This window comes from Colossoma macropomum, unplaced genomic scaffold, assembly GCF_904425465.1.
Source record: "Colossoma macropomum unplaced genomic scaffold, Colossoma_macropomum, whole genome shotgun sequence".
Lineage (NCBI taxonomy): Eukaryota > Metazoa > Chordata > Actinopteri > Characiformes > Serrasalmidae > Colossoma > Colossoma macropomum.
The window spans coordinates 24674571-24688528 of NW_023494790.1; the positions used below are offsets into that span (position 1 = coordinate 24674571).

Sequence of the window (13958 nt, forward strand, 5' to 3'; positions counted from 1 at the left end):
ATATATAGTTTTTAGGAGACTTGATTTCAGTTTTTCAAAGAAGCCTGCAGGGATATTTTTCCACATCTCCACTGTTTCTCACAATCCAAGTAGTCCCAACCAAACCCATTAGATGATGTTGAAGTCTCTGGTCTCTGGGGTGGTCAGTCCATTGTTCTAAGAACACCAGCAGCTTCTTTGTTTGATTTGCAAACTTTCTTCTTTTTTGCCTGTTTCCTTTTCTCAGTAACAGCTTCTTGCCAGCTACACATTCTTTCAGACCCATAGCATTGAGTTGTCTTCTTACAGTGAAATAGCTTTTATCTGATGGTGACAGTTCTGCTGGTCTACCAGGTCTTGCATGGTTGTTAAGAGTTCCATCTTCTCGTTCTTACGTTCCCCTTCTTTATGAAAGTGGATTATCTTATGACTTGTTTTGACTGGACACATGTACATATATACTCTGAAACAGAGCACAAGCATGGGCAATGTAAAAAGGTTTGAGCATATGTGCACTAACATACCAGTGAAACTTCCCATTCTCTCATCCCATGGGGTTTTACACAACAGCACTGTCATCAGTGGTATTTACAGTGACTGTGTAAGATACAGCACATACATGCATCTGTCTCCATTGAACCTATGCTGCTTCAATCTAAACCTATCACCAACACACCACAAACAAACAGCAAATAGCCACCCTTGGCTGAGGCCCAGGTCCTGCCATTGTTCAAAGTGAGAGCACTGATGTCCATAGAACCTCACAACAATGTAGTGTTGAAAATCAGCATCTCCACACACAAAAACACTGAAGTGAGTGACACAGAGAGTGACTGATGCCTAAAGAATGTTAAGAGCCTGAAGTTAAGGGAGACTAGTGAGGAGAAACTTGCTTTCATGTTGGTGTGAGTTGAGCCTTTGTTTATTTGTCATCTGCTGAGCACTGAAAATTTTACAATCACATGTTTCTAAACAGTCATCGTCACCCATTGTGAAGATCTGGCTGCCATGGTTGTTTTATGTGCATGACCTCATGGACGTTTCCTCCCTCAGCCACTAACAGATCCATTCAGCAAGGCATGGGTCCGTTCTCCCTCTCTTGGGCTTCCAGCAGACATGCTATATTTCAAAAGTTTGGTATCAGCATTGAAAAAATGAAAGTGGGATATGGTAATTTTGGGACAACATGATACAGGTATGTACATTAAAATGCTGATACATAAGCATTTATAAAATATCATCAGGACCCACAAGAGGGTCAGCATCTTTGCTCTGTCTCTAAGTGGTGGGAGCTGGAATCGAGCAAAATTGTGGACCATCTGGGGTGCCCTGAAGACTGGTTTGAGAACCACTAGCCCAAGCGTTTTGGCATTTTGCTCTTCTAGGGTTCAATAAATATGTAATCAAATATCCGTTGAAATATCAGTCACATCTAAATATCTTTTCAATGCTGATGTGATTCTGATATCATGGTGAGTCTCTACCTGAAGGCAACTCAACAAGGCTTTAGTAACTTGTAGAAAGATCTATAAACAGTGTAGAAATGGTAGACTTCTGTACAGAATGATGAAAGAAGCTGTGGGTGATTCTAAACTGAGAAACCTATACAGCATTGGAAAAGCAGCTACACTGTAAGTCAAAAGTATTCAGTCTCCCCTTCTAATTACCGAATTCAGCTACTTTAAGGTGCCCCCACTGCTGACACAGGCTCAACTGCGCACACAGCTTGCATAATCTCTTTAGAAGAGCATTGCTAATAGAACAGAACAGGGTCACCATGCTCAGTGCTAGGCATTAGCTAGAAGGGAATGAAGTCCTCCAGCACTGGGTTGTGAAGCAGCGGAACTGTGTTCTCTGGAATGATGGAGCTACATCCAATACCTTAAGGTTGAGTTGGAGTGGTCCAGATCCAGAACCAGATCCAGAACCACTGATCCAGAACTAAACATCCAACATCAGTATCTGACCTCACTAATGCTCTGAATGTAATCAGATCCTCACAGCAATGTTCAATCATTTAGTGTAAAGCCTTCTCAGAAAAGTAGAGACTGTTACTGCAGCAAAGCTGGGACACACTCCCCATTAATACCCTTGATTTCAGAAGAAACGCTGGATGAGCAGTTGTCTACAAATGTTTGGACATGTAGTGAATAACTGAACTACTATTCAAAATGCTACACATTTCAAAAGGGCAGATCAAATTTCAGCAGCTAACTTGATGAAAAATGATACATATTATTGACCATTTAATAACTTATTGCTGTTCTTAAGACTGAAATATTAAATTAAACACAAACACCTAATAGTATTTGAAATCTAGTTTGTATTGTTTGAGATCACTATTGTATGTAAAAAAAATGACAAAAATATTGCTATGATAGATGATTCTACAGTTTTGAATGGTAGTGTGTGGTCTGAGATGAGATGACGACCTCGTAACCCCAGCGTTATTCCCTGTCACCGGCTCCTCCGTCTCCCCTTCCCCCAAACCGCCACTTATCCAGGCCGGCCACTGAAAGGTGACATCCCAGTGACAGGAATGCAGTGGGCCCAGGGCTTGCCCACTGAGGGCGGCTTGTGAACAGAGAGGGGGTGAGGGGGCGGCTTCCTGGTAGGATCAAGCCTAATTAAGCCTGGAACAACAGCTAAAGCCCTGCTGCTTTCACTGCGCCCCAACCTCAGCAGTCAGCAGCCCTGCTTCACCTCCTCTGGCTAACCACACCAACACAGGCCTGCAGAGGACCTAACTGGCCATCATCAGAGACCTGAGTGCCAGTGGCTAGCAGGATGACTGCCATACAGACCTACAAACAAGATATACTGGAATGTACCACAAGGCTTTCGGCACGGGTGCAACCAACAGACCTACACTATTCTCTTTTGTTGAAGCAATATTTTATTAGGCCTAAATAAATGTTAGCTTAGGACGGAGAGCAGACAGGAGGAAAACAGTAGTTGCTAGGTGAAAAGTGACTCATGGATATAATCCTTTGTACATTTTCATGTTTATTCCAAAACACAGGTGAGGAGTTACCGAGTATGGTGAAAGGGGCAGTGAAGGGTGGCCTGTATTATTGCATTACCTTATATAGCCATTATAGCTCCTGATCTCAACCACTGAATACATATACAGACCTATTATAGCCACACAGACACAAGAGCAGGTAAAACGCAACAGAAGCTGTAATGCAATGTAATGATGGAGCAGTAGACAGATGTACGTGCAGACTCAGTATGATGACGTTTCTCCAAAGCTCAACATCATCAGCAGTCACATAAGTATTATGTCCCTCAGGCACTGAATACTATGAGTAAGTAGGGCTGTCACTATAGATTATATTAGCAATATATATAGCAATATTATATATATATATATATGTGTGTGTGTGTGTATATGTATATATATGTTTATATATGTATATATACATATATACAAACATGACTATATATATGCCCAACATACCTGATCCAACTAATCAGCTCTCCAAACTGTGTAGGGCAGTGCGCCTCCAGGACCAGGGCTGATAACATCTGTGTTAAAGTAGTTGTTTCTCTACGCTTTAGACACATTGTCTTTAAGGCATCTGACCCTCTTCAGCATACACTCTGCCTCTTAAACTTGACTCATAGAACCAAACAACATCGCACAACACTACAAACTACATCTTACTGCGGACATTTTCTATCACTTGTTGGAAATGTAGAGCAGAGATATTGTCACGGAAAATTAGAGGAAGCCTGGAATTCAGAGCATGTATTCTAATTAAATATTTGAACTCTGATTACAAAAATACTGACTTCTGGAAAGTTCCACTCTGTGTGTTGTTAGAAGAGGTTTACTTTTCAGATCCTTGCACTGATTCCATCTGACAGCCTTAACTGGGCTTCCCCGTGGGCTGACAACGATCCAGGGTCGGAGAGAGAAAGAGAGAGAGAAAGAGAGATAGAAAGAGAGAGCAAAAGAGAACAAAAAAGAGAAGATAGATAGATAAAAAAAAGAAAGCAGAGGAGAAAGAGAGGGAGAGAAAGGAGAGAAAAAGAGACAGAGAGAGAGTAGAGAGAAGGAGAGACATAGAGAAAAGGAGAGAGAATGTGAGGGAGAGAGAGAGATAGAGAGAGGGAGAGAGAGAGAATGTGAGAAAGAGCGGGAGAGAGAGATACGTAATGTGATGGATATCCAGAAGCCTCTTCAGAAATGTGGCTGTGAAAAAGCCGGCCGTGTTGTCAGTCTAGATTTATTTGTTTTGCTCTTATGAATGTTCAGATGTTTGATATGTTCTCTGTCTAACTGCAGCCAGAAGTCAGTCACCGTCACCTCACTGATTGCATGTTAATGAGTGGACACCTGTGTAAAGTGCTTTCGTCCAGTCCACGATGTGGAGGTTAAAGGTCAAAAGTGAAACATGTGTGACCCCTTGACGCGCAGCTACTAAGAACAGGGGAGGGAGAAGTGGGGGGCTAGTAAGAAAAATACACAGGGGCACTTACATACATCTTGGAGGGATGTGACTGGGGCTTTGCCCAAGCTAAACAATCTGAAAGGAAACTGGACACTTCCAAAGTTAAACAGACCCTTCAAGCCAAAACTCTGTTGTATGAGCACGATGGATCTTGCACACCACATAGCAGCTGTCAGAAACACACACACAACACGGACCCTCCAGCAAAACAAAAATTTAATATCTCCTCTTTTTGTAACAGCTTTTCATTTGACTGTTTTATGTGGAAAACGCTACTTGCAGATTTCTAAACGAATGGGTTCACTAGGGATTGCTCAGAATCAATATACTGTTTGGAAACAGGGTCTTGGAACAAAACTAATCCTTGAACTGGCTGAAGAAATGACAGAGAAAAAAAAACAGAAAAACGCAGCATACTGGAAAACCAATGACTTTTGGTCATACTATATTTAGACGCATTCCATGACTGCTCACGCTGGCGTTCACCCTTTCTTCCTTCACTGTGCTCAACTCAAGAGCATCTGAAGAAACAGATTTCAAAAGGTCAGAGCAGACTGACCAAAACAAACACCAATAAACAGAAATGTTTGGTTGGCGTGTCATACCTGGGTGTGATTTGGAGGATCTAGACTGTTACACTCGTGTTCATTGGTCATCAGGTCTGGACATTCTAAAGACAATTCTAAAGACCTTCTTGAATGTTACTGTTTGCTGTGGAATGTTTGTTCGGTGAGCTCTGGCCTTCACACAAACTCTCTCAGGACATTTTAACAAAATAACATGACTTTGAAGGAACCTAATGTCTGATCTCTTATTCTTAACAAAGCATGTTGTCAAAATGACTACACTAAATCCAGTGAGCTGAGCCAGATTTAACAGTGTGCAAAGTGTGCATGCTTTGTGGCTCCTACCTCACACATTGATTTTTATTACTTGATTTAAAAAAAGAGTTAGATATACTATATAAACATTGTTAAAGCTATGCAGCCCAAATATAGAAACTAAGCTACAAAAACTCCTCATTTTGAATACATTATTTTTGTGATGTCATGTAAACCAACACATTTACATTCAACCTAAAGCAGTTTAGTCCCGCCCAATAATGATGAAGATATAAGGAGCCTGGAGTTCTTTTTGAACAAGACGCAGTACAGAGCAGCCAATCAGAACAGTGCTCATTTACATATATCAGTACTAAAGGCACAGTAACAGTAACGCCCACTGAATTTTAATTGGCTATAGAGAGGCTGGAAAATGGTCATATAAAAATGAATTATGGCTGTTTTGGTGCATAAACGTACACAAATGTCAAAAATGGCCCTTGTGGGAAATCTCCGTGCAGATATCTGTACAAACAGACAGACAGACATACAGATAGATAGATAGATAGATAGATAGATTCTTACTAGATATAGCACAATACCACTCATCCTTTTCTGATACCAATACCAATATCGTAACCTTGAGTACTGTCCAATACTGATATCAGTCCAGTATACCTTTTTTTAAACTAAGCTTTAAAAGGAGCTATTTTTAATCAAAGCACTTCACTTAAGATGAGCATATAAAAGTAGGCTATCGTGCTTAAACTACTCAAACACTCTACAACCCCACAGGAAGAAACACACAGCACATATAAATATATATATATATTTCTGAACATATCATGGATATCGTCAGTACTCGCAGAACACTGACCGACTGCATACTTCATTATAAAGAGAGCAGAATTAGTCTCTTTTAACTGGATTTAGTGCAACACAGTGTACCAAATATTGAACAAAAATCACTGTATTCAGTTTTTGATAGTATTTTTTCAATGTAGCACTACTGTTTTTTCTCTGTTCTAACTGATCAGATGCCTGAAAAAATAAATATTGTGACATATCATGTATCATGAAAATTTCTTGAAGTATCGCAATATTAGATTTTTGACATATCGTCCACCTCTATAATAACATGCCTGATGCCTGGTGTCATCTCTAATTCTTACAGTATAATCCTCCTACAAGCTCCTCTTATACTGCAGCTTTTGAGCTGCCACTGTGATTCCCACCATTGGGCTGATCTGTGAGTGCCAGTCACACAGAATCCCAACTGTGCCATGTAGAAAGAGCACCAAGAGCAGAACCACAGCAGTAGTAGGACATGATCTGCCATACAACATTGTAAAAAAAACCCTGCGATAAAACAGGATCTCAGCAAGACCGTCACTCGCTTATTGAATCCTATCCCATCACTAACCCCAGACACCTGCCAGGGTACAGGATGCAGCCCATTTAGACGGGCGCTGCAATCTGCTGGAATCTGAGCTATTCAGAAAGTGTCGGAGTCCTAAAGGGACCAAAGCAATGTCCACTCACTGGCTATCGTCGATGCTTCATCTCTTAGGACAGAGTTTAATGTGAGAACTGAAGCAGCTTGGCTAAGGCAGCGAGTATCACACAGAGCGACGCTGCCGGTCCGCCTGCTTCATTAAAGCTCCCTAACATTTCACACTGTATGAACATCAAATTCCAAGTTGGCGAAAGGCTTTAAGGCGATGCTGCTCACAAATACGTGGCAGCGAAGAGACCCGCACTGGATCGAAATGCAGGTTTGACATGAACTTTGATCTTGACAGCTCATTTCGACACGCAAACACACACAGTCCATAATGAAAACTAATGTAAACCACTCTCACCTCTCGTAGACATGCCTGCGGGAAAAAAAGGGAGATTTTCCACCTGAAACCAAAGGGCAACGGTCAGAAACGTGTCTTCACAACTGATTGCAGCCTCCTCGCTTCGTATAAAGGGGCGATAAAGGACGTGTGTGCCTCCATAAGCAGGACGGTGGTGTGTCCGTGTGAGCGGGCATGCAGCTCACACTTCACAGTGAGAGAGAGAGAGAGAGACAGAGAGAGAGAGAGAGACTGCCCTCCTTTACTACGGGGCGTGCCTCACTCAACTCCTGTCTGACTGGACCATGGGCTCTCCACTGAAATTACTCGCACAGCATGCCTTCAGTACTGTATTACTCATTTACTACATGCTTATAGGCTGCACGCTGTGTGTCACTTCTGTAGCACCATTGCCGTTCAACACTATTCAGACTGTATCTATCTTAATAGCTTTTAAAAAACACACCTATAAATACAGCAGTGACATAAATCATAAAACTTTGGCACCGCCAGATTTCACCGCTCTCTCATTCATGTTCCTCACGCTGCTTAACAAAAGTGTGTAAACACCGCCCCCGAGAGGTCTGTTTCCATACTGCACGATAAAAAAAAATGATATTAGCAAATTTATGAATTATTATTCATGTGTTTGTATGTTTTATTTATTTCTCAAAATTTCGAAATACAAATTATTTTTGACATGTTTTGTTTATTTATTTGTGAGTTTATTTATTAACTCAATCATTTTTATTTATTTGTTTTTCATTTATTTATCATTGAAATTGATCAGGACTGAAATTCATCGGGTCATTTATCAAATATCTTTTTGTTAACTCTTATTCATTCTTTTCCAACAAATGCCAACTTCTGATTGGTGATGTATACAGCTTGGATCCAAGAGTATCAATCACATTTTAATTATATGTAATTTTCATAGTTTTCTTCACAATACTATTGGGATTTTCTCTTGTTTTGTTACAAATCAGTAGCCCCTTTTTACCACACAGGATTTCATATGTTAAGTAATAAAACGTACTTTTTAGTCATATAGTTTAATCAATTTGATAAAATAAAAAAAAAACCTCAAATTTTCGCTCAGACACGTGGACCTAAAACATGTAAATTTCCAAATATAGACACTAAATATATTTATTATAATATGTAACTATCGATACTAAAGCTGGGTAAACGTCTCTGTTTCATGTAGCTGTGAACGCGCCTCTCTCGCATTAAAAACTACATGTACCGTCGGTTCAGTGACGTCACCATTGTGCGCAGGGCAGCAGAAGAGCATGGCTGCTGATGGCATGGCTGCTGTCAACAACGTTACGTTACCGAAGTTACAGTCTTTAAATGGCATTTTTGCCATATTTAAGAAACAGGGACCCACCTCTGCCGATGTGTTAAACACGCTTAAAAACAAGCTTTTAAAAGGTAGACTGTGTTCTGTTTGCTACTGCTTACTTTAGAGAGCAGCGGCCCTTTGAGAGGCTCTGCTTAGCTGCCGCATACAATCAGAATAAAAACGTAGCGCAATGGAATAAGTTTGTTACAGGTTTTATAGCATGTAGCTGTTTTTTTTTTTACATTATGTAACTGTTTTTCTCACTCAGAGGCTGGCGCCGTTAATCAGAACCCTCGAAAAAGGAAGAAGCAAGCTTTCAAGCTCGGCCATGGTGGGACCCTAGACAGCAATGCTTCTGGTGTTCTCGGTAAGGCTTTATCACTGAACCACCACATGAAGAAAAACACGGTGAACAAGGACATTTTAACCGCAGTATGTCTCTCCTGCAGTGGTTGGAATTGGTGAAGGGACAAAGATGCTCACCACAATGCTGGCTGGATCAAAGGTACACCCAAGAGTTTCTCTTTTTGTTCTACTATGTATGTATGGGTTGCAGTGCTGTTTCAGTGATGCTGTAATGTTAGTGTTTTGATATTTACAGAAATATACAGCAGTTGGAGAACTGGGCAAAGCAACTGACACCTTGGACTGCACAGGAAGTGTTGTTCAAGAGATGAGCTATGGTAAATTCCCGAAATCCGAAATGCTTGTACTTACAGAAGCAGGCGACGTTGGCTATTCCAAGTCATGATGACTGTGCACTTTTTGTTTGTGTTTTCAAAGATCACATCACAAGAGAGGCTTTTGAAGAAAAGCTGAAGGAGTTTACTGGTGAAATCATGCAGGTCCCCCCTCTGTGAGTCACTAACATGTACCATTCTGATGTAGACCAAACCGCTCACTTGATGCCTTGCACTGTACTGTTTGGCTTTATGACAATATCACACAGTCAAACCAGAGATGGTTTCCTGGACATGGATAAAGCCTAGTCCTAGACTAAGTTGCAGCATCAAAGATGAATCAGCATTGTAGATTCTTTTAAGTCTAGCCTTAGGTGTGATCTAGGTCTGCGAAAAAAGTGGTGTTGTGTCATCTCTTATTGCACTATGTGTTCCAGTCTTGCTGGCTTGTACTGTGTAGCCCTATAAACGTAGGCCATGTGTGCATATTGCCCAGAGACTCTAGAGAGCCCTGAATGTTGTTTTATTCCACTGTACACTTACATGGTTGGGATGACTTCTTCTTGGTCTTCTAGGTATTCAGCGTTGAAGAAAGATGGCAAGCGCCTTTCTGTATTGTTAAAACAAGGGCATAAGGTAGAAGCTAAGCCTGCACGACCAGTCACAGTTTACAACCTCTCACTGCAAGACTTCAATCCACCTCTCTTCACTTTGGGTTAGTAGAAATATTACAATGCTGTTATGATGCTATGTGGTATGTCTTGTTTAAGTTATCATTTATTAATCCCACAATGGGAAGATTCACCTGTGCGTTTAACCCATCAGTGCAGTGAAACACCCACAACACACTAGTGAATGGACACACACTAGGGGGCAGTGAGCACATGATGCAGCACCCGTCTTGTATTTGGTTCATGTTGTGTTTGCATTTTTTATAGCTCTTTGGCCAGTTTGACTTATAGCATTTTCACAGGGCCATTAATACTCAGCGTTTGGTATGTTTGGTTATGTGTGAAAGCCAAAAAAAAATCCAAGTGCAGTCCAGCAGACCCATCTCTGGCCTGTGTGAAAACAGTGGGCTGGGGTTTGCTCTGTATCTGAAGTCTGTCTGATCTTGGCCTTGAACATGATGTAACATTAGCTTGTCATATTGTCATATTACTGCATTTATACAGGGTGGTCCAAATAACTATTTTTTTGTAGGTGCACCATACTACATGAATGAGTTACCCTCATATTTTTTTCAGTTTTTTTACAGTCTGCATGGCTAAAGATTTTCTCAATAAGCAACAAGTTCTCACCTAAGATATGCAACACTCCTAGCAATAACCAATATTTATTACAGTCTGGGTGTTGGTATCGATGTACAGAATTGCTCCAATTTAGAAGAAATTATCATGTGTGAAAACAGATCTGTGATGATGACCCTCTGCACCCATTGAGCCCAGAACCAGTCCTGGGTGTGGACTCAAATTTTTCAAAAAACTTTCATGCATGTAGTACCATCATGAGAGTTACATGCAGCATCATGTATGTACATGTTGACAGCTACACAAAGTGATTCAAAAACAAAATTGCATTCAGTTACTACACTACTTAGTTAGATTAGTTGTTTGCGACATGCTGTTTACATTTGCGTATTTGTAGTATTTTTACTCTTTATATAATTTTGATAGCTGTCATTTATATCCATCTGTTCGTCTGTTGTAGGGTGGCCATTTGTCCTCTTTTGGCAACCCAAAAGTGCATCCGACTGGGATTATATGTTGCCAAAAATGTCTGGGATTTGACTCTGGTTTCATGTTGATGATTGCTGTGTTCAGATTGCCTTGTACTGCCCTTCTGCCCAGTTTCCTCTGTCTTTTTTCCTTTGAAAGCCCAAATATGGTCATCTTAAATAGTATGTTCTCTCTCTCTCTCTCTCTCTCTCTCTCTCTCTCTCTCAGTTTTTTTCTGTATATTTGTGTGTGTGTGTGTGTGTGTGTGTGTGTGTGTGTATATATATATATATATATATATATATATATATATATAAGAGAGCTGCAGTCATTCCAGCTCTGCTTAATGTCTCACTCAAACCTAAACATTATTTATTGGAGGGGTATTTACTATTAGCACTATTCACAGAATATGTTGTTTTTTGTGTTGACAGATATTGAGTGTGGCGGAGGGTTTTATGTCCGAAGCCTGGTGGATGATTTGGGAAAAGGTACAAAGCTAAAAAGTATTCTTGGACAATATTGACTACATTCAGAAGTAGACAGTCATTTTCATTGATGTGAATTTTGTAATCTTACGTGACTTGAGTCATCTGTCTGTCTCCACCCTGTGTAGCTCTGTCTTCATGTGCTCATGTGCGAGAGCTGACCAGGACTAAGCAGGGTCAATTCACGCTGGATGAGCATGTGTTAAGGGAGGAGCGCTGGACCTTCCAGGACATTTCTCAGAGCTTACAGCCCTGCCCAGAGCCCACATCCCAGCAGAACAACAGCAAAAAAGGCAAGCCACAGGGGAAACCCGCCCAGCCTGGCTCTGGAAATGCTAGTGGAGATCACAATCACAACAGTACTGAAGGCGCCAGCGGAGATCACAATGACTAGAGGCTGCTACAGAGCTGGAAGGAACTGCCTTTATCCAGTAATTCTGGATCTTTGTTTTAATTCTAGTGACTCCTTTTTTTACATGCATTACTTTAGTAGTTGTTGGCAAGTATCAATGCAATATCAAGAAATAGAGAATGCATTGAGTGACGGAGAAGCTCAAGTTCACTAGAACAGTAACACAAGCTCTTCTGACTTAGACAAGGCTTCTTTATGGTAGTATTGTTTTATAACAATGTTTGGTTGGCTGCTGTCCTCATCCAGAGTGTGTTCCAAAAGCAGTGATTATTATTTTCCGTGAACTGCGAGCAGTTTGTGGCAAGTCAAAACTGCTGTGTTATTTTCATGGCAAAGCACCAGCTGGCAGCTTGTAATGATTATGATGTAAGCAGCACTGATGTACTTGCAGTTTCTTTGTTTTGTTCATTTTTTAAATTCATTATTTCAGATTAAAATCTGCCATACGGAGTGCTGGTGACATTTCAGTTAAGCCACATTTGTGATTAAAAGATGTTCCTGATCATAACTGTGGCTTTTGTTGTGCACTTAAAGCTGTTAATACATACATACTAATTTTAAATTAAATAGGGAAAATACAATCAAATAAACTGCCATTTATTTTGGTTTAAGAGGTGAATAGAAACAGAGCATAAAAAACAAACAGTAAATCCACAAGCTGAGCTAAATAAGTCAATACTTTCACTATACTGTAGAGTAGACCTATGCAAATACCATCCAGCTAACTTACTTTTCAAAAGCATTGTAGGAGTGTGGTAGTAATAATTTAAACATGCTATTGCAAATGGAAGCTGAACCATGAGTTTGAATGCAGAGCCACAGAGAAAAATGAATGAAGCTTGTTTGTGCCACTTCAAAAAGTATTTAATAAGGAGTTTCCCATAATTATGTTTGACTTAATATCTCAAGTATGACTTACTATTTCACAATTATAAGATACTCTCAATTGTGACACCCCATAATTATGAAGTAGTATCATGTAATTCTGAAATACTGAGTCATATTTGAGGAAGATCACAATTGATGGTGTCATAATTAGAAGAAATGTTACAATTATTAAGTCGTAATTGAGAACTCATTAGAAGATACTAAGTAATGACAAAATATTTAAGGGGAGTTTTCTTAAAATTCATACATAATTCAGCTGTTAAAATGTAATCAAAGTCATTCAGAGTGGTTTGATGTGAAATGCGCTGAAATGTATGGTCAGAATTGTTCACAGTGCTGGTAATAGGAAACAGACGTCTGAAGAGTTTTATGCTTCTACAAGCTCCCTCGCAGAGAGTTAATACACAAAATACAATATGTTGCCTGATGCATCGTTTTATGATAGTTTTGCCATAAAATTATGCTGAGATGGAGGAGAGCTACATGCAAAGCATTCAAAGGTAAAATAAATCCCAAAGGGCCACCACAGAGCAGGTCTTATTTGGTTGGTGGATCCTTCTCAGCACTGCAGTCACACTGATCTGGGGGCGGTGTGTTAGTGTGTGTTGCTCTATTATGAGTGGATCAAACACAACAGTGCTGCTGGAGTTTTAAACACTGTGTTCACTTACTGTCCACTCTATTAGACATTCCTACCTTGTTGGTCGATCTTGTAGTTGTAAAGTCAGAGACAGTAGCTCATCTATTGCTGCACAGTTTCTGGTCCTTTATCAGTGGTGACAGGACACTGCTCACAGGACACTGTTGGCTGGATATTTTTGGTTGGTGGACTATTCTCAGTCCAGCAGTGATAATGAGGTGTTTAAAACTCCAGCAGCACTGCTGTGTCTGATCCACTCGTGCCAGCGCAACACACACTAACACACCATTAACACATAAGTGTCACTGCAGTGCTGGTCCACCACCCAAATAATACCTGCCCTGTGGTGGTCCTGACCATTGAAGCACAGGGTGAAAGATGGCTAACAAAGCATGCAGAGAAACAGACCACTACCAGTATGAATAGCCTAGTTAGCCATAGAGGTCAGTGCAAGGATAGCTAGCACTAGCTTGCCCAACTAAGTTTATATTCTTGAATGCCCACAATTGCAGTTTTGTTGTTTGACACAGGAACCTAAACATGTGTTACAATGCTCATAATGTCGGTACATGTACTGACGTGTACTCAGTTTGAAGTGTTCCGCCATGTTGGGCTGGTTCATGGTGAGTGGCTACATGTTCTGAAGAATTGTCACTCCAAATCAGTCGACAAGTGCAGGTGAACGC

The 13958-nt window shown here is 40.5% G+C and overlaps 2 protein-coding genes across 36 annotated transcripts in view; one reads left to right on the forward strand and one right to left on the reverse strand.

Moving 5' to 3' along the window:
• ablim1b (actin binding LIM protein 1b) overlaps positions 1 to 7339 on the reverse strand; it is a 111610-nt gene extending 104271 nt beyond the window's left edge. For 24 of the 35 annotated variants that reach the window (XM_036572718.1, XM_036572752.1, XM_036572729.1 and 21 more), the window contains exon 1: positions 7123 to 7339. In XM_036572718.1, coding sequence (XP_036428611.1) covers positions 7123 to 7135 — 13 coding nt within the window. In that variant the 5' untranslated portion in view covers positions 7136 to 7339. The remainder of the gene's footprint in view (positions 1 to 7122) is intronic. The other 11 variants (XM_036572751.1, XM_036572746.1, XM_036572750.1 and 8 more) reach the window with 1 other exon arrangement.
• Positions 7340 to 8382: 1043 nt separating this feature from the next.
• On the forward strand, positions 8383 to 12252 carry trub1 (TruB pseudouridine (psi) synthase family member 1). The gene is made up of 8 exons (XM_036571729.1): positions 8383 to 8535; positions 8715 to 8813; positions 8896 to 8951; positions 9048 to 9129; positions 9230 to 9302; positions 9702 to 9841; positions 11279 to 11335; positions 11461 to 12252. Exons 1-8 carry the CDS (start codon positions 8394 to 8396, stop codon positions 11724 to 11726), a joined length of 915 nt encoding a protein of 304 aa, XP_036427622.1. The 5' UTR covers positions 8383 to 8393; the 3' UTR covers positions 11727 to 12252.
• The last annotated feature ends 1706 nt before the right edge of the window (positions 12253 to 13958 follow it).